The following is a 21,204-nucleotide window of genomic DNA, read 5'->3' on the forward strand; positions in this document are numbered from 1 at the left end:
CTCCAGCCCTGCAGCCTACGGGGCAGCGCGGTGGGGCCGGGGGCAGCGCAGAGCGGGCAGGGCCCGCGTGGGCGGGAGGCAGACACACACGTGGGCGAACACGCTCCTGCTGGGAGGGGCCGGGCCCGGCTGCCTGGATTGCCTCCTGCCTGGGTGAGTCCCCGAGCTCCCTGGGGCGGGCCTGCCCGGGGCTGTGGGAGCGAGTGTCCCAGGCGGGGCGAAACGGAGTAGCCACTGCCCTGCATCCCAATATTTCATCTTTGTCATCTGGTCATCCTACCAGTCCTTGTCTCCAGCCAGCCCCGCACCCCTTGCCCGCAGCCAGCCCGTCTCCAGCCAGCCCTGCTGCACCAGCCCTGCACTCCCTGCCCTGTCTCCAGCCAGTCCCGCACTCCTGTCTTCAGCCCTACCAACCCCTGCTGCACCCCTCTGTGGCCCTGCCTGAAGCCAACTCACCCCCCACACCCTTGTCTCCAGCCAGCCCCACACCTCTTGCCATGCCTGCAGTCAGACCCTACCTCCAGTCAGACCCTGCCCTGCCTCTAGCCAGTCCCATGTTCACTGGTGCCCTGCAGTTCCCAGGGCAGTAACTCTGCACACCTGCTTCAATGAGGGGGGCAGGGAGCAGCTGGGACCCACACGTGCACACTGGATACACATGTGCACACCCACACATGTAAAACGGAGCTCATTTCTAGTTCAGGCCCATCTTTTTAAAAAATAACTTTAGGTAGGGTTAACATAAATCTATTTTCCTGGACATGTCAGGCTTTTTGGTTAATAAATCACCACCCGGGAGGAAAATACGGACGTATGGTAAGCCTATTGGTACAAAAAATACATACTGTGGCACATCCCTTAAATGAGAACTTTTTATAGGGAACTGAAAGGCTAAGAAACAAAAGGCATTTTTTCCATTACTTTTTTTTTTTAAGTCATCCCTGCCGGGGCCCCGCCAAAAATGTTCAGATTGGGCTCCGCACTTCCTAAAGCTGGCCCTGGGCACAATGCACCTTTTATTTAATTTCAGCAGAATTGTTATTTCCTGGAAAGTACCTTTTTAAATTTCTTACATTGAATTGCACAGTATACTTGAGAAGGGAGAGAAAGAGAGAATATATGTGTGTGTGTGTGTGTGTGAGAGAGAGAGAGAGAGAGAGAGAGAGAGAGAGAGGAAATCCTCATGAAAAAGAGTTTTCCACTGGGAAGCCATGGTGTTCATCTTTCATCTCACTAGGATTTCACTTTCCTTGTGCAAACGTAGCCTCTATCGCCACTATGGTATGCTATATGTTTGCATATGGGGGTGTTCTCAGATTATAGTATTTACAGATTGTGGCAGTGGATTGTTTTAATTATAGGTCATTTATCAAGCATTTTTTTAATATTCTCCCCAGTTTGGAGCAACATAACCAGCCCTCCAATAACCTTGTCATAGACAAGGAGTCTGAGGTTTACAAGATGCTCCAGGAGACTGAAGACCCAAAGGAACCACCCAGGCAATCTGCTTCGTTCCTGGTGCTACAAGAAATTTTAGAATCTGAAGGTAAGCAGTTACTGTGTTCTCCATGTGGCTGTCAGATCCCTTTGCTATGATCTGATCTATAGTCTACATTTGGTTTAAAAGCAAACCCTCTTCCCCACCTGCTGACTGTTCAAAGTGGCCTTTGTAGATGATTTCCACAGAAACCTTCAGACAGGCGCTTTTCCATTAACTTCCATGTGCAGGGATACTCTTTCGATACAGTTGTTATCCATATGTACCCATAGGTTTGAACTCTTACAGCATAAGCATTTTAAAAAATTTTTAGAAACTCCCCCAAATTTTCTAAATATCAGGCTTCACTTTTCACGGGTAAAGAATTTTTAGATTCAGTATTGTATGGGACATGTGTGTGAAGGTATGAGCACTAAAGCTAGCAGTTTCCATCTTCTCAAACCAGGAAGGGGAAAGATCAGCTGCAGCTGAAATCCAGGAAATTACTGGATCTGGTAAGAAGGAGTAGCTGAAGGGCCACTCTTTTGGCGCCACTGGGTCAACATGTGGACTTTACAATGCACAACTACAATCTCCTTATCAAAGGGATCTGTGTTGTACTTAGCTGAGCCCCAGATCTTAAGTTTGTTTGTTTTTAACATCTTTTTTTTCTTTAACAAACAGGTCTAGATAGGGAAGAGATTGTTTGATGAATGGCCAATAAAAGCCTTTCTTTGGCTGAGTTCACAGCACTGGGGAGGTGTATGTTCAAGTCCATCTGTAATAACATGGTGGTCTGGTATGAGTCTGGAAGTGAAACATCTGTCAAATTCCATTGTGTAAGCTGAGTGATTTGCAAAGAGCAAACAAACAGCCTCAAAAGCGAGAAGCAAATTAGATTCTTAAAATTCTTTTAGTTTATATCCAAGATAAAATCATATATTTTTAAGTGTCCCTGTTTATGTTGCATGTTTGTAACTTACAACTACTGATGGGAATTCTGCACGTGTGAGAAACTCTCATTTCATTGTCAATCACTGAGAAAGTCGACTCTGTTCTCAGTAGCACTGAAGAAAATAAGAGGCAAAGGGGCTCTTATTCTACTTTGCAAGGATTGCAGCATTGCTGGAAACCTCTAGCACTGAAATATGCTTGCCTGATAAAGAGCCAAAATGGGCTGTGTTGGTTCATTTTGAGCTGATAAATCTTGATACTGAGCAGGAACTGTAAGTTATGCATCCCTGAAAGACTGTTTGTTGCTTAACCTGCTTCCCCTTCAACACAGGTCAGAAAGGCTCTGCCTTCCAGTCCAGATGCTTGGTGATGCTACTAAGTTTACAGTGATAAACAGAGGCACAAGCAGCAAATGCTCAAAGACTCTGAGCCACATCCCCCCGCTGGTGTAGAAGTCGGCAGAGACACCGCTGTCTTCATCATTAGTAAGGAGACCCGACAACAAATGTGAAAAATCAGACAAGGGGTGGGGGAGGTAATAGGAGCCTAAGAAGAAAAAGACTCAAAATCAGACTCTCTCTCTAAAATTGGGACATCTGGTCCCCCTAATCATTAGACTGCTTTATACCAGCTGAGGATCTGGGCCAGTGTCTTTTGGTCTTCATCTTGGACCTCAGAAATAACAACCAATGAAATAACAGTCCCTCTAGGGTGAGTCCTCAATCGCTTTTTCAGCCTTAGAAACACTTATTGGGAGGGCACATTTCATGTAAAATAAGGTAGGAAGGGTTTTTTTTAAATAACTAAAAGATGTTTTAAAAGTTGGCTACCATGAGCACGCTGCTGTAACCTCTTCCCTGCACAGTCCATCATATTGGATTGTCTGGATGAGCAACAATAGTTACACATGTCCACTGAGGGACATCATCATGGCAGCAGTGACTCTGAAGTGGTGCTGGATCCTTCCTGGTCTATTCAGAGGCAACTCAGGATGAAGGGGCTTTGCAGATGTGTAAACTACATCAGTACACCTACAGTGGGCAAAACACAAACATAGACGAGTTGACTGGGGCCAAGTGGGACTTGCACCTCTGTGGTTTAGCCTGCACTAGTGCAAACCCTGCTTTGCCTTGGTACAGTGTGTCCACCGCAGAGGTCACCCCCAGGGTAACTGCAGTGATGTAGGTACAACGGCACAGATGTTTTGATGTAGGCAGGCTTTGACATGCTTTGCTATTGGCCCAACAGGCAAATGGTGCAACAGCATCCGCAGAGTGTGTGGGCTGGCTGTGCTCTAGCCTTTCTCTGTACTCTGCTGTGATAATAGGAGCTATAGCTGGCAGCTGCAACATAGCTATGGTCCCTCCACATTCATGGCCATGAAATCTGTCAAATCTCATCCCCCCCCATCCCATGAAATCTGGTCTTGTGTGTGCTTTTACCCTATACTGTACAGATTTCACAGGGGAGACCAGAAGTTTCTCAAATTGGGGGTCCTGCCTAAAAGGAGAGTTGCAGGGGGGTCACAAGGTTATTTTAAGGGGGTCACGTATTGCCACCCTTACCTTCTGTGCTGCCTTCAGAACTAGGTAGCAGGAGAACAACGGCTGCTGGCTGGGCGCCGAGTTCTGAAGCCAGCACCCCACCATCAGCAGTTGAGAAGTACGGGTGGCAATACTGTACCATGCCACTCTTACTTCTGCACTGCGCTGGCGGTGGCTCTGCCTTCACAGCTGGGCTCCTCGCCAAGTAATCGCTGCTCTCCAGCTGCCCAGCTGTGAAGGCAGAGCCACCGCCAGCAGCAGTGCAGAAGTAAGAGTGGCATGGTATGGTATTGCCACCCTTACTTCTGCGCGGCTGATGGTGGGGTGCTTAGGGTTAGCAGCACATCAGCAGCAGCACAGAAGTAAGGGTAGCAGTACTGCAACTCCCCACCTACAATGACCTTGCGACCCCTCCACAACTCCTTTTTTGAGGTCAGGACCCCTACAATTACAACACTGTGAAATTTCAGATTTAAGTAGCTGAAATCATGACATTTACAATTTTAAAAAATCCTATGACCGTGAAATTGACCAAAATGGACCATGAATTTGGTAGGCCCCTAATCATAGCATAGGCTTCCTCCTTTGTTCTTTCATCAGTGCCATGTGGACTGGGCTGCAGCAACTTGCGTTTATGACATTGCCGGCCATTTTGGCTGCTTCTGTGGGGTTTTATCCCCTTTCTTTGGCAAACACTGGATGCAGCTCACTCTTGGGTTTGAGTCACATACTCTTGAGAGACCCAAGGGTGTTGCCCCCACGCCCTGTCCCGTCTTGCCTGAGATGGAATAAAGTCCCTCTTTCCTATCTTGATCTATAATGTATGTACCACTGTCTGTAAATTGAGAGGATCTGCAGCCCTTAACTGCCACATTATTTTAAAAGCTCTTTCTTTACTGTAAGGCTAGGAATATTGGAATAACACAGGCCTTAGGAGTTCCCTGGATTAATTCCTGCTTCAAGTCCAACAGCTGAATTGAACTAGAGCATCTCTAGCAAAGCATCCAGTCTGGATTTAAAGATTCCTCTTTCAGTTTGTGCAACCCATAATCCAAAGTGCTCTGTTCCTATCCCCAGGCGATCCCAATAAACCTTCTGGATTTAGAAGTGTGAAACCACCAATGACAAAAGTTGCCTCATCGATCGGAAATGCCCAGAAGCTGCCCATTTGTGATAAGTGTGGATCCGGCATTGTGTAGTATTGACCTGTCCCAGTTCTTGTAGGCGATGTCTACACATACACACCACTGGTAGCAGCATGTAGGGTATGGGTATCTACTACAAGCCGCAGTGAAAAGTCTGCTGCATCTGCACTGTGGTATGTGCTACACATGGCAGTGAAAGGCTCTGGCAGGTGGGAGAGAGCAGTCAAAAACTTCAGCATTCCCTACTAACGGAGCCTTTCACTGTGGCAAGGAAAGGCTCTGGCAGGACTAGTCTTTCCCTGCAGCAGGAGAAGGCTCCAGCAGAAGAGAACTGGCGGAGTCTTTCCCCGCTGTCTCCCCGCAGTCTTTTCCAGTGGCAGGAAGGGCTCCAGCGATGTGGAGGCCGCAGCTAAAATAGCAGCATAGATAGGGAAGCATAGTTTGGGGGAATAGAGCCATGTACTTGCATATATACCCACTCCCTTTAGATGTGTCTGAGCCATGTCTCACCAGCTACACTGTGGTTTATACCATGTCAGGAGGCTGTGCTGGTATGTATGCTACCACGCTACCAAAAGAAGCATGCGGTGTAGACATGCCATAGAGTGGAGCTTGCCATACTATAGTGTGTGTGTATACGGCTTGCTGTCTAGGACTCCTGTTCTGTGAGAGCTGCGGGCACTTGGCTCCTCTGGAAATAGGGCCCGTGGTGCTTGTACCTTCAGAAGGTTTCACAAATGCTGCCAGTGAACCTGCAAAGGTCTCCTAGGGTGGCCAGGTGTCCAGATTTCAACCGGAAAGTCTGGTCGAAAAGGGGACCTGACAGTGTCCAGTCAGATCTACTGACCAGACACCCAAAGTCCAGTTACTGTGGGATGGGGAGGCAGGGAGGCACCAGGTCATCATCTGTGCTAGCCCCATCCCAGCTGGGGCCACCAGCTGGGCCTCAGGGAAGAGGCAGCGTGGAGGAGGTTCCAGCACTGCTGCTGGAGTGTCTGGTTTTTAAATATTACAAAGTTGGCAACCCTACTCCTGAGGCAGCGACTACGTTTTCCTGGACACACAGAGCCCAGCCTGTATTTCTCAGTGTAGGTGGCAGGTTTATTTCAGACTGATGGAGAACAAATCAAGTCACTAGGATGCATGCAGACACAGTGACTCCCTATCATGAGCGGTGAGTTCTGTGGGCCCGTGGTGCCTGGGCACCAGGAATATTCCTAGTACCCAGGCACCACATGCCTGGCTCCACCTTCTGCCCCCAGGTGTCCCCCCCATTTAAAACAGCCCAGGGCCCCCCACTGAACACCGGCAGTGCAGCAGAGCTGAGCGGCTTCCTGCCTGCTTGCTTCAATGGCTGCTGGTCTCCCTGCAGCCCTGGGTGGGGTGGGTCGTGTCTGTCCCCAGCGCCCCTTCAGCCAATAGGAAGCTGCGGTGGGCAGTGCCTGGGGGTAACAGCACATGGAGACCCCCCCGACCCACCTGCCTAGAGCCCCAGGTAAGCCTGCATCCCTCCCCCACCCGAGCTGCACCCCTCCCTCCGCACCCCCCCCTCCATCCCCAAAACTCTGCATCCCCCATCCCTTCCCACACATCCCCTCCAGCCCCCAAACTCCTCCCAGAGCCTGCACCCTTCACCCCCTCCTACACTAGGGTGGGACCAGATCAACCCAGGTCAAATATCGGGATTCAGGGGGGCGGGGCGGGGGGCAGAAGGGAAAAAATGGTGGCAGAGCAAAAAAAAAAAAAAAAAATCCCCCACCCCCGATTCCTCCTCCCTCCGCAAGTGCTGGAGGGAGGCCGGGAGACTCAGGGGAGCGTGGGTCCGGGACGAGTGTGAGTCTGGCCTGGCCCTGAGCAGGCAGGATTCAGGCGCGGTACCTGGAGGGAGAGTAGTGGTGGCCTGCGGGCCAGGTGGCGGCTGTTCTCTCCCCACCTGGGGCAGCAGGACTCGGAAGCAGCCGCTGCTGCAGCTCCCACTGCCGTGGGGGGAGGAAGCGGCCACTGGCCGAGCTCAGCGGTGCGGCTCTGGTGCCCATGAAGCCCCCGAGCCTGGGCCTGCTGCGGGACCCAGCGCGCATGCTGCGCGCGCCCAGCCCCTGGCCAGTCGCATCTGGGCTTGGCTGCCCAACTGGTGCAATCCCGCGGGTGACCCTGGGTGGGGGCAGCAAGGCCCCAGCCCCGCCATCCCGCTTGTGTCCCGCAGGGGAAACGAACGGGGCTGGGCTGCTGATGCCTCTGCCACGGGATTCCACCAGCTGGGCAGCCAGCCCAGAAGCGACTGGTATGGGCTGTGCACAGTGTGCGCGCTGCTGGGTCCCCGCAGAAGGCCCGGGCTCGAGGGGTTCGGGCCCGGGCGCCAAAGTCACAGTCGCCGAGCACCACGTGCTTGGCCACTTCCTCCCCCCGTGGCAGTGGGAGCTCCAGCAGCGGCTTCCTCCCGAGTCCTGCTGCCCAGGTGGGAAGAACAGCTGCCCCCATGGCCCTGGCGGCCACCCCCCTACTTTCCCTCCAGGTACCATGGCCCAAGTCCTGCCTGCTCAGGGCCAGGTCCCGACTCTCACTCACCCTGGCCCCAGCACTCCCCTGCGTCTCCTGGGCATGGTGTGCTGGCAAGAGGCAGGGATTTGGGGAGGGAAGCCAATGGGGCAGTGAGGGGGCGGGGATGGGGGCAGGATTTGGGGAGGGATCCAATGGGGGAAGGATGGGGCGGAGTCGGGGCAGGGGAGGGCGCAAGCCCTTCCAGGCTCTGGAGCCTTTGCTTGTTTGACCACTGTCCCAACCTAACATTGGTCAGGACACGGGAAAAACAAGCAAATATCAGGACAGTCCCGATAAAATCAGGACATCTGGTCACCCTGTCCTACACCCATCCCCTTGCCTCAGCCCAGAACCTACACCCAAATTCCATCCCAGAGGCCAACCTCTCACCCATCCTGCACCCCAATCTCCCACTCCAGCCCAGGGCTTGCACCCAGACCTCCTCCCCCCACCCAACTCCCTCCCAGAGCCTTAGGCATGTAGGGGTGGGAGTTTGGAGATCTGTGCTCTCTTCCCAGCTCTGCTGTGTGACTTGGACAAGTGTCGCATCACTTCTTGTGCCTCTGTTTCCCCTCCCAAACATTGTCAGTCTTGTTTATTTAAATCATAAGCTCTGTGAGGCAGAGACTCTGTCATTATGGGTATGTACAGCACCTAGCACAATGGGGCCACGATCTCAGCTGGGGTCTCTAGGAGCTACTGCAATGCAAATAATACATAACATGGAGTGTGGCAGAGCCAGGAACAGGAGCCAGATTTCTTGACTCGCCAGTCCAGTACCTTAAGGCCATGTCTACACTAGCACTTATGTCAGCAAAACTTTTGTCACTCGGATGTATAAAAAAAAACACCCTGAACAATATAAATTTTGCTGGCCTAAGTGATTGAGTGCACAGCAGCTCACACCAACATAGGTACTGCTGCTTCTTGAGCTGGTTTTGTTATGTCGACGGGAGAGCCCTCTTCCATCAGCCTAGCGCGGCTACCCCAGCAATCTTACAGCTGCATCGATACAGCTGGGCTGCTGTAAACTTGTAACTGTAGATCTGGCCTAACTATGAGATCTTCTGTCCTCCTTTTATCTTTTAGCATTGGTTTCCTTATAACTGCTGTCTCTGCAGAATTCTCCCTGGGAGTTCAAGCGGGGTCTTTAAATAGATCTCAGATTGGAGGATTATGTTTAAAACCTTCCCACTGCAGTCCATACATTCAAAGCCTCCATTAGACTTTCCCATCCTCCTGCATACATCCTCCGTGCCAGAATCTCACAAGCCTGGCATAGCCTGAATGCTGACCAACACTAGAACATCAGTAAGTTCTGTTACCAGGGATATGTCATGTAAAATAAGAATCAGCATTAAAATATGAAACCCTGTGGTTCCTCTAACAATTGGGTAGGTCTGGAAAGCTCTGCACTATAAACAGTGTGACTAATGAATTCAAGAGAGTGCTGCTAGAGCAAAATTATACTCCTAGGGAATTGTTTGGGAGCTGCATCAGGTAGCTAACAAGCTGCTGTGTATTTTCCTTATTTTGGTTTGGCTAGTTGCAAATAGCATTCGCATTGTGTTTACCTGAGGGGAATGGAATGCAATGGAACAATTAGACACCCTAACTACAGCATAGGAGTTAGTGACTATTTGCTGCATGGGAAAATTCAGCCAGGGTCCAGGCACCTTTTGCCTCTCCCACAAACATCTGGGTTTTTTTAAGTTGCAAGTCAGAGGGCTGCCCTTTGGTTCTGCAGCCCTTTGCCCAAACTGGTTGTGTTGGAGTTATATTTTGGCTCATTTTACTTGTTTTGAGCCATTCAAACCCACTTTTTATGGTACACCCTCAGTGTTGCACACGCCTGTTTACCAGCTCCTCTCTAAGACTAAGGCCTGTCTACACTACAAAGTTAGGTTGTTGTAAGTCACCTTGCGCCAACCTATTTCTGTATGTGTCTACACTCAAATTTGTCTCCAACTGACATAAGCGCCCTGTTATGCCAATGCAGTAATGCCACCACCCTGAATGGCCTTGAGCCATAGTCAACCAATTGAGGTCAACGCAGTGCAAGTGTGACTTGTGTCAATCATAACAGTCTTCCAGCAGCTGTCCCACAATGCCCCATTCCCTGTGACCGTGACTGCTCTGTTCACAATTGTAAACTCCATTGCCTCAGGGTCATAGAGACCAGAAGCTGCACCCCACTTTAACCCCCACCCCACATTTTTCAAATGCCTTTTCCTGGTTGCCCAGCTTGGCAAGCACACCCAGAAGCACAGCCAACCATGCCAGCTCCACTCACTGGGCATGTTCCTGTCTGGAGTAGAGGGGAGGTATTGGATCTCCTGGGCCTGTGGAGAGAAGAGGCTCTGCAAGCACAGTTACAGCACAGCCATAGAAACATGGATGTCTCTGGACAGACTGCCCGGGGAATGCAGGCAACTGCCTGGGGGATGCAGGTCTGACAGGGATCAGTTACAATGCCGAGTGAAAGCGAAGGAACTTCGCCAAGGATATCACCAGAGAATTTGACCAGGGACTTTCCCTGGAACTTCCTTGTGCTTATGCTTGGAAAAATGGGAAGGCTAGTTCTAAAAATGCTTTCAGGGAACAGGGTTCTTGTTTTGCATAGTGCTAGCCAGTCACAGGACCAGATCCTCATCAGGTGGAAATTGATGTAGCACCACAGGGAGCACTGGGGTTACACCAACTGAAGATCTTGCCCATAGTCTTTCTAACCCTGCATGGCCCTGGCCTGCACTGAGTGTGAGGGGGAGAGAGTTTTTAATCTTTCTTGGGCATCAGTCTTTGTCCAGCGAGGATATCCACATTCTGCCTCCCTAAACCCATGCTCCCCATAGATATTCTCACTGGCACGTTGCTGCTGCAGAACAGCTGCCTCCTTCCTGCTGTGCTGTCTGGAGCAGTCCCAGTAGTGGACAAGCATGGGGAATTTCAGCCAGGGAGTCCTTGAGGGATTGCAGGAGCCCCAGAGCTGAGCCATTATGTTGTTTCCCACAGGAGGGCGTTTGTGAAACTGCGTGACAAGCACCGCCATCCAGAGTGCTACGTGTGCAGCGACTGTGGGACAAACCTCAAGCAGAAAGGACACTTCTTTGTGGAAGATTGCATCTATTGCGAGACACATGCCCGGGAGCGAGTGACCCCTCCCGAAGGCTATGAGGTGGTCACTGTCTTTCCAAAGTGAATGACATCATCGGCTCTGTATTATTTTCCTACACTACTGTTTTCCAAAAAGCAAGCCCCCCCTTGAACCTGCCGTGCAATAAGCAATGCTCGGCATGGCTTTTCTTTTGCTGCCACATTAACCCTCCATCCGTTAGTCTTAGGTAGCCACTAATGTTCAACACTTGCATTTTTAAAAATATAGCTCTGACAAATCAGTTTGGATCCCCTTTTTGTACTGTCCATCTTCCTCTTCTCCCTTCACTGTCGATTGAGATGAAAATCAGAAGCCAAGCTGAAGCACAGAAGCTGTTGTGTCTCAGTTGTTTTTTCCCTTCTGTTTCATGTTCATAAACGTGATGAATCCACAAGACAACCGTTGTCTGCATTTCCTTTCCAGTTTCTGGTGTTATGTTGGTGGCCTCCTTCCGTCCCCAACCCCCAACAAACACTTTCGCATTCCTGAACATGGTTGGCAGGAAATTCAATGTATTTTTTGGTAATGGAGTATGTTTATTGGTAAGAATTCTTTACATTTTTATGAAGGCTGTCGATTAATCGCAGGTAACTCACATGATTAACTAAAAAAAAAAATTATTGTGATCGCAGTTTTAATCTCACTTTAAACAACAGAATCCAATTGAATTTATTAATAATTTTGGATATTTTCTACATTTTCAAATATATTGATTTCAATTACTACACAGAATACAAAGTGTACAGTGCTCACTTATAGTATTATTTTTATTACAAATACGTGCACTGTAAAAATGATAAAAGAAATAGTTTTTTTTCAATTCACCTCATACAAGTGCAATCTCTTATCATGAAGTGCAACTTACAAATGTAGATTTTTTTTTTATACATAACTGCACCAAAAACAAAAACAAGGGTAAACTTTAGAGCTGACAAGTCACTCAATCCTACTTCTTGTTTCAGCCAATCGCTACAAAAAACAAGTTTGTTTACATTTACGGGGTATAATGCTGCTCACTTCTTATTACAATGTCATCTGAAGGTGAGAACAGGCATTGAATGGCACTTTTGTAGCCAGCATTGCAAGATATTTACGTACCAGGTATGCTAACAGTCATATGCCCCTTCATGCTTCAGCTACCATTCCAGAAGAAATGCTTCCATGCTGATGATGCTCGTTTAAAAAAAATTTGCATTAAATAATTTCTGACGGAACTGCTTGGGGGAGAATTGTATGTCATCTTCTGTTTTACTTGCATTCTGTCATATTTCGTGTTATGGCTCTCTCAGATGATGACCCAGCACACGTTGCTAATCTTAACAATACTTTCACTGCAGATTTGACAAAACACAAAGAAGGTACCAATGTGAGATTTCTAAAGGTAGCTACAGTACTCATCCCAAGGTTTAAGAATCTGAAGTGCCTTCCAAAATCTGAGAGGAACGGGGTGTGGAGATGCTTAAAAGAGCAACACTCCGATGTAGAAACTACAGAATCCAAACCACCAAAAAAGAAAATCAACCTTCTGCTGGTGGCATCTGACTCAGATGATGAAATGAACATGTGTCAGGCCCCACTGCTTTGGATCGTTATCGAGCAGAACTCGTCATCAGCATGACGCATGTCCTCTGGAATGGTGGTGAAGCATGAAGGGACATATGAATCTTTAGTGCATCTGGCACAAAAAATATCTTGCGATGCCGGCTACAGCAGTGCCATGGCAAATGCCTGTTTTCACTTTCAGGTGACATTGTAAACAAGAAGTGGGTGACTGGCTGAATAAGAAGTATCAAATCATAGAATCATAGAATATCAGGTTGGAAGGGACCTCAGGAGGTCATCTAGTCTAATCCCCTGCTCAAAGCAGGACCAATCCCCAACTAAATCATCCCAGCCAGGGCTTTGTCAAGCCTGATCTTAAAAACCTCTAAGGAAGGAGATTCCATCACCTCCCTAGGTAACCCATTCCAGTGATTCACCACCCTCCTAGTGAAAAAGTTTTTCCTAATATCCAACTGAAACCTCCCCCACTGCAACTTGAGACCATTACTCCTTATTCTGTCATCTGCTACCACTGAGAACAGTCTAGATCCATCCTCTTTGGAACCCCCTTTCAGGTAGTTGAAAGCAGCTATTAAATCACCCCTCATTCTTCTCTTCTGCAGACTAAACAATCCCAGTTCCCTCAGCCTCTCCTCATAAGTCATGTGCTCCAGCCCCCTAATAATTTTTGTTGCCCTCCGCTGGACTCTTTCCAATTTTTCCACATCCTTCTTGTAGTGTGGGGCCCAAAACTGGACACCGTGCTCCAGATGAGGCCTCACCAATGTCAAATAGAAGGAAATGATCACATCCCTCAATCTGCTGGCAATGCCCCTTTTTATATAGCCCAAAATGCCATTAGCCTTCTTGGCAACAAGGGCTCACTGTCGACTCATATCCAGCTTCTCGGCCACTGTAACCCCTAGGTCCTTCTCTGCAGAACTGCTGCCTAGCCACTCGGTCCCTAGTCTGTAGCAGTGCATGGGATTTTCTGTCCTAAGTGCAGGACTCTGCACTTGTCCTTGTTAAACCTCATCAGATTTCTTTTGGCCCAATCCTCTAATTTGTCTAGTAGGACTAAGTGGACTTGTGGGCTCTAAAGTTTTACGTTGTTTTTTGTTTTTGAATGGAGTTATTTTTTTACATAATTCTACATTTGTAAGTTCAATTTTCATGATAAAGAGATTGCACTGCAGTACTTGTATTAAGTGAATTAAAAATACTATTTCTTGTTTTCTTACAGTGTAAATGTTTGTAATAAAAAATAAAATGAGCACTGTATACTTTGTATTTTGTCTTATAATTGAAATCAATATATTTGAAAATGTAGAAAACATCCAAAAATATTTAAATAAATGGTATTCTAATATTTAACAGCACAATCAATCACGATTAATCACGATTAATTTTTTTAATCGCTTGACTGCCCTAATTTTTATTGATTGAAATTTCCATAGCTGCATGAAATTATGGGACGAGTTCAACAATAAGTATTTGGGGACAGTAGACATTGAAATTCAAAACATGAAATCTTTGTAACTGTTCAAAAAAACATTGTCAACATCACATCAAAACATAGTAAATATCCTTCAACGACACTCTACAAAATTTCCAGCTGCACTTTTTTTCTTTGCCTATCTGTGAATTTCTGTCATTATGAATGGGTATCAGTGAGTTTTTGGGTGTATAGACATTTACTGACATCTACCGGTAAAAATTGACACTTCCAAGCCTATGAGCAGGTGAGAGGAAGCATTTGTCCTGAGGCTTCCTTGTGATATCATGATGTGCATGGCGTAAGGAACGGGGCTGTAGCTGCACCAGCCCAGAGGCACTACAGGCAGAGAGGTCTAGGTTGGATATTAGGAAAAACTATTTCACTAGGAGGGTGGGGAAGCACTGGAATGGGTTACCTAGGGAGGTGGTGAAATCTCCATCCTTAGAGGTTTTTAAGGCCCGGCTTGACAAGGCCCTGGCTGGGATGATTTAGTTGTGGTTGGTTCTGCTTTGAGCAGGGAATTGGACTAGATGACCTCCTGAGGTCTCTTCCAACACTAATCTATGATTCTATATCTAGCAAAGTTTTCAGTTTAAGATCCCAGTGTCATCTTTTGAAAGTGTTGTGCAGGTTTCCTTTGAGGATGAGGATTGAGAAGTCAGATACAGTGATGGCTTTATGAAAAGTATTCACCCACAAGTGATAGTGGTGGTTCTTTGAGTGCTTGCTCAGGTCCATTCCATGCTAGGTGTGTGAGTGCCCATGTGCACTGTTGCCAGAGACTTTTTGCTTAAGTGATATCCGTAGGGCTGGCTCTGGAGTGCCGCACTCATGCACCAGTATATGAAGAAGCTCTGGCTCTGTACCCTCTCAGTTCCTTCTTATCACCCATGATGGTCACTGGAATGCCTCTCTCGCTCTTGCTCAGCAAGTGTGATAATAGTCTCTTCAAACTGTTTCTGTATCTGAGACCTGGTCTACACTACAAACTTAGGTCAACATAAACCTCATTAAGTCAATCTGATAATGTGTCAACACTACCGAGTCCCTTCTGCTGACCTAAGTGGTCTGTAAAGTCGACTTCTGTACTCCACCTCCACTTGATTCGACATCTATGGGTTGACATGGTCATAAGGTAGACACTGTATTGTGTCATTCGAATGAATTGGCCTCTGGGAGCTGTCCCACAGTGCTCCATGTGACTGCTCTGGAGAGCACTTTCAACTCCACTGCACGTTAGCCAGGTACACAGGAAAGAGCTGCTCCCCTGTTAAAGCCATGGGAACTTTTGAATTTTCATTTCCTGTTTGATCAGCCTGGAAAGCTCACCAGCACAACTGATCAGGGAGACTCAAGACCGCAAAGTCGCTCCAGCGTGAAGTACACAGGAGGTGGTGGATCTTAGTGCTGTGTGGGTAGAAGAGTCTGTGCAGGCAGAGCTCCAATCCAGCAGAAGAAACGCTGACATCTATGCCAAGTTTGTGCAGGGCATGGGGGAGAAGGGCCACACCAGGGACACGCAGAAGTGCCATGTGAAAATGAAGGAGCTTTGGCAAGCATACCAGAAGACATGGGAGGTGAACAGTTGTTCTGGTTCTGCCCCAGAGACATACCGCTTTTATGAGGAGCTGCATGCAATTCTCAGTGGCAACCCAACCACTACCCCAAAACGCTGTGTGGATACCTGCCAGGAGCCCTGGGCAACCTTGTGCAACAACGAGGAGGACCTTGTAGATGATGATGAGGAGAATGTGAGGCAGGCAAGCGGAGGATCCATTCTCCCCAACATCCAAGAACTGTTTTTAACCCAGGAGCCCATCCCTTCACAGGACCTGTTAGCGGTGGAGCGTGATGCTGGGGAAGGCACCTCTGGTGAGTACACATTTCCAGTCAAACTGTAGGGGTTACGTGCTATTTTATATTTTATGTTTAATCTGAACAAAAAAGTAGGTGTAGTGAGTATCGGTGGCAACTCTAGCTACACAGAGAATGCTCTCCAAAAATGACTTTATGTGCACGGGGCTGGCCTGGGGATCCCCCATGAAGAGTCATAGATCCATAGACTTTAAGATCAGAAGGGATTATTATGATCGTCTAATCTGACCTCCTGCACAATGCAGGCCACAGAATCTCACCCACCCACTCCTGTAATAAACCCCTAACCTATGTCTGAGCTATTCAAGTCCTCAAATTGTGGTTTAAAGACTTCAAGGTGCAGAGAATCCTCCAGCAAATGACCCATGCCCCATGCTGCAGAGGAAGCTTCTGCCAATCTGCCCTGGAGGAAAATTCCTTCCTGACCTCAGCTAAACCCTGAGCATGTGGGCAAGACTCACCAGCCAGACACTCAGGAAAGAATTCTCTGTAGTAACTCAGATCCCACCCCATCTAACATCCCATCACAGGTCATTGAGTATATTTACCACTAATAGTCAAAGATCAATTAATTGCCAAAATTAGGCTATCCCATTATACCATCCCCTCCATAAACTTATCAAGCTTAGTCTTGAAGCCAGATATGCCTTTTGCCCCCACTGCTGCCCTTGGAAGGCTGTTCTAGAACTTCACTCCTCTGATGGTTGGATCTCTAGGAAGTATAAAGATTCCCTGCTGCAAGACCTGGGCTAGGAGTTTGGGTCTATTCTAGAGGAAGACAGGTCTGTAGCCAGGGCTTTTCTCCAGACAGCATTGTTTGCAGCAGACTTGGCAGCCAGGGCCATGGCTATGGCTATGGCTGTCTCGATGAGGTGGAGTTCGTGGCTGCAGTCCTCTGGCCTCTCCCTGGAGGTCCAGTAGTCCATCCAGGTCCTCCCATTTGAGAGCAGTGCTCTATTTTCAGATCAAACGGATGGCACTGCCTGAAAGACTCCCATGCCATGCTTAATTCCCTGAGGGTTTACATGCCACATGCCTCCAGGAAGTCATTCCTGCCTCTTCCACCTCTGCCAAGATTCTCTGGGTCCTCAAGGCAAGGCTCCTATAGCAGAAGGGCCAGAGAGAAGGGTTTCAAATGCTGTCATCCCACTCGGTCCTCCTCAGCCACGCAATTGGGCTCTGCGCACCAATCAGGTGGCCCGAAACAGCACAAGCACTGGCTTCCTTTGGGCCCCGGGGGTGCTCTACCTCCCACTCTGCCCCAGGTCCCATCTTCACCCACCCCTGTCCTGCCCCCACCTATCCCTTTCCCTAAGCCCCCACCCCACCTTCCTGCCCCTGCTTCACCCCCACTCTGCCTCTTCCCACCCAGTTGTGCCCCTCCCCTGAGCATGCCCCATCCCTGCTCCTCCCCTGGCACCTCCTGTATGCCGCAAAACAGGTGATTGTGGTGGGCAGGAGGCACTGCGAGGGAGGAGGAGTTGATCAGCAGGGCCACCGGGAGACATTGAGGGGAAGGAGTGGGTTGGCTGCTGGTGGGTGCTAAGCACCTACTAATTTTAGTACTACTACTAATTTTAATAGTCGGCGCCTATGTAAGATAAGTATTTTGAGGGTGCGCTTGAGGACAATGCACCAAACTTATTGGATCCAGTTCCCCCATTTATTTTTTAATCGTTTGTTCCCCTTTCGTAGCGCATGGCCCAAATTACTTTGGTCGGCTGGATGCTTCGCACTATAAATTCTGGGTACACCCTTCAGTTTTCCTCCATCCCTGACTACCACTCCCTCCCCGTCCCTCTTGAGGGACTCTTCTCCAGGAGGTGGAAACCCTCCTAAAGGTGTTGGCCATAGAGGAAGCCCCTCTAAACAGGAGGGGAAAGGGGTTTTGTTCTCTATTTCCTAATCCCAAAGGCCAAAAGGGACCTCAGACCCATCCTAGACCTGTGTCACCGCAACAAATATCTCAAGAAGTTGAAGTTCTGCATGGTATCCGTGATCTCCATCATTCCCTCTCTGGATCTAGGAGCCTGGTTTGCTGCCCTCAGTTTGAAGGACGTTTATTTCCATATCTCCATTTTCCATGGACACAGAAAGTTTCTCCAATTTGTAGTGGGTCAACGCCACTATCAGTTTGTGGCTCTGCCTTTCAGCCACGTACCTGAGGCATTGAGGGGTACAGAGCTACCCGTACCTCGATGTCTGGCTAGTCAGAGGCAGGTTATGAGCTCAGGTGCAAGGCAGCCTCAACTTGGTGAGGTCAACCTGTCAGAATCTGGGTCTGCTTATAAACTAACGAAATCAACGCTGTCCCCAGTTCAGCAGATAGAGTTTATAGGAGCAGTGCTTGATTCTGCCCAAGCCAGGGCCTTCCTGCCAGAGTCCAGGTTCTGAGCCACATCAGACCTCATCTCGCACGTGAGAGCCCACCCACTCGCAACTGCCTGGGTATGCTTCAAGCTACTGGGCCACATGGCAGCATTTACTTACGTGGTCTAGCATGTGTCTTAGACCGCTGCAGGCACGGTTGGTTTCAGTCTACATGCCAGACAGACACAATTTGGACTGGGTGGTCACAGGCCCGTCACATATCCTGGCATCACTGAGGTGGTGGACAGAACCCAATCAGTGTTGGAGGGGTTCCCTTTTGTGGACCTGTGTACCACAGCACCTTAGTCTCTGATGCATCAGGCCTGGGATGTGGAGCCCACCTTGGTGACATCAGCACGTAAGGTTTCAGGTCACAGAAAGATTGTTCCCTGCATATAAACATCACGGAACTCAAGGCAATTCAGCTGGCTGCTTTCTGGAGGGCAAGGTGATCTGAATCCTAATGGAAAATACCATGGCAATGTTCTACATCAACAAGCAGGGCAGAGCCTGATCGTCAGGCATGTACCAAGAGGCTCTCCGACTGTGGGACTTCTGCCCCCAGCACACCATTCATCTCATGGCCAGGCATCAAGAATGTGTTGGCATGTCTCCTCAGCAGGTCTTTCTCATCTCGCCACGAGTGGTCTCTCCACCCAGAGGTGGCCAATCACATCTTCTAGAGATGGGGGACTCCCCAAATGGACCTGTTTGTGTCCAGACAGAACAGGAAGTGTCACCAGCTCTGCTCTGTCTGCGGGCTCGAGAGAGGCTCCCTGTCAGATGCTTTCCCATTCCCATGATCAGGGTCCCCGATGTATGTCTTCCCTCCAGTACCACTGGCGCACTGAAACTTCCTGAAAATCAAGCGGGACAGGGCAAAATTCATCCTGATAGCTCCGGCATGGCTGCACCAACCCTAGTTTGGCACACAGTTATTGCTCTCAATAGCAGCTCCATTAGAGCTCCCGTCATAGTCATTTCTGACACCTGAATCTAGCATCCCTCCACCTGATGGCATGCTTGCTGCGTGGCTGAATGTGGAGGAGCAGACATGCTCAGCTCAAGTCCAACAGATCTTCATGAGCAGCAGAAAGGTAGCCCTGATACAGGCTATCTGGCCAAATGGAAAAATTTTTCATGTTGGTCCACAGGCCAAAACCTGCCTGCGGACCAGACTGCCCAACAATCCATCCTGGACTACTTGTTGCATCTAAAGCACCAAGGTCTGACTCTTTCAGCAATCAGGCTCCACTTGGTGGCCATCTCAGCCTTTCATGGTCAGATTTCTGAAAGGTCTGGAGTGACTTTATCCTCAAGTTCATGACCCAATCCACCTTTGGGATCTGAACCTGGTGGTCAAGGCTCACTGGGCCCCCCTTTGAGCTGTTAGCTTCGTGTTCCCTGCTGCGCCTCTCATGGAAGGTAAGGATTAGCGCACTCACATCAGAACCCCCTATATGGCTTTCTACAAGGATAAGGTCCAGCTGCGGCCCCACCCAGCCTTCTTGCCAAAGGTGGCATTGGGGCAGACTCCGTGAGTGCTCCAGGGATCTCAGGAGGTCATCTAGTCCAACCCTGTGCTCAAAGCAGGACCAATTCCCAACTAAATCATCTCAGCCAGGGCTTTGTCAAGCTGGGCCTTAAAAACCTCTAAGGATAGAGATTCTACCACCTCCCTAGGTAACCCATTCCAGTGCTTCACTACCCTCCTAGTGAAAAAGTTGTCATCTGTGGAAGATTGTGTGTCACTGTTCCATGATAATCAGGATATATTCCTGATGGTATTCTATCCAAAGCCTCATAAATCCAGTGAGGAACACAAGCTACATACCCTGGATGTTAGAAGGGCACTGGCCTTCTACCTTGAGAGAACAAAGCCCTTTCGTAAGTCGATGCAGCTCTTTGTCATGGTGGTGGACAGGATGAAAGGTCTGCCAGTTTCCACCCAGAGAATCTCCTCATTTATATCCACTTGCATCAAGTTCTGCTATGAGCAAGTAGGGGTGTCACCATGACTGACCATTCCACCAGAGTGCAAGCTTCAGCAGCAGCTTTCCTCACTCCGGTACCAATGCAGGGCATCTGCAAAACCGCAGTCTGGTCTTTGGTCCACACCTTTGCATTCCATTTTGCCATTACCCAGCAGGCCTTCGATGATGCCAGCTTCAGTAGACCAGTGTTGCAAGCCGCAAAACCATAAATGCAGAGGCCACTTCCAGCGATACTGCTTGTGAATCACCTAATATGGAATCGACATGAGCAAGAACTCGAAGGAGAAAAATGGTTTTCTATCTTCTGTAACTATTGTTCTTCGAGATGTGGTGCTCATGTCCATTCCATGAACTGCCCTCTGTCCCCACTGTCAGAGTTGACTGTAAGAAGGAACTGTTTCGAAATGTCTGCCAAATGTCCTACCCTGGTCCTCAGTTGTTCTTTGTTATCGATGCATTGGCTCGAATGCCCTCACCTTGTTTACAATGCAGCCACTATAATCCCTTGACTCAAACAACTCCAAGATTCCCTTGCGTACATCATCCATAAGGTACTTGGCTGGGCTCCTATAATCTAGAAGTATAGCAATCTCTACTGTGCTCTGAGAACCATGGCATGACAGGTAAGGTACTTTCCTTTGACCCTCTTAAAATGTGCTGCTCAGTGAACTCTTGAAAAGGAACAGAACAAAGGGAAAACAGAACGAAGGGAAACAGGGTCTGCCAGCTCCTTCTCCAGTAATCAGGAAGTGTTTATCCTGGAACATAATGAGAGGAAAGGAAGGAGGGGGTGAGGAGGGAAGGAAGTGGATTCAAGTTAGTGACAGACATCTGGGAAAGCAAACTCATGAGAACATATAGGATCCACTTGGTTTGGAAGCAGCTCATTTGTGCAAGTGCAGGGGCCTTGCACAAGTTCTGCCCTTTGAATTGGGCCCTGATGAATATAGTGCATTTTGTCTTTGATATTCACAAGACCATTCAAGTGAAAAATTTAAGAAATGGCAGCCTATGGATTATGTGCAAGCTATTTGTTTTTTCTTGACCATCCATTTGCTGTCATTTGTTCAGACCCAGAGACCCTGGGTTCAACTACCACAGATGGCCCACCGT

At 48.7% G+C, this 21,204-nt stretch overlaps 1 protein-coding gene across 1 annotated transcript in view; it reads left to right on the plus strand.

Annotated features, from left to right (window-relative positions):
* PDLIM1 (PDZ and LIM domain 1) overlaps positions 1 to 11,211 on the plus strand; it is a 76,909-nt gene extending 65,698 nt beyond the window's left edge. Inside the window, 3 exon segments of the mRNA XM_030570462.1 lie at positions 1,398 to 1,546; positions 5,053 to 5,170; positions 10,671 to 11,211. Of these exon segments, the coding sequence (XP_030426322.1) occupies positions 1,398 to 1,546; positions 5,053 to 5,170; positions 10,671 to 10,857 (454 nt within the window). The 3' untranslated portion in view covers positions 10,858 to 11,211.
* The last annotated feature ends 9,993 nt before the right edge of the window (positions 11,212 to 21,204 follow it).

Source organism: Gopherus evgoodei, chromosome 7 (genome assembly GCF_007399415.2).
Source record: "Gopherus evgoodei ecotype Sinaloan lineage chromosome 7, rGopEvg1_v1.p, whole genome shotgun sequence".
Lineage (NCBI taxonomy): Eukaryota > Metazoa > Chordata > Testudines > Testudinidae > Gopherus > Gopherus evgoodei.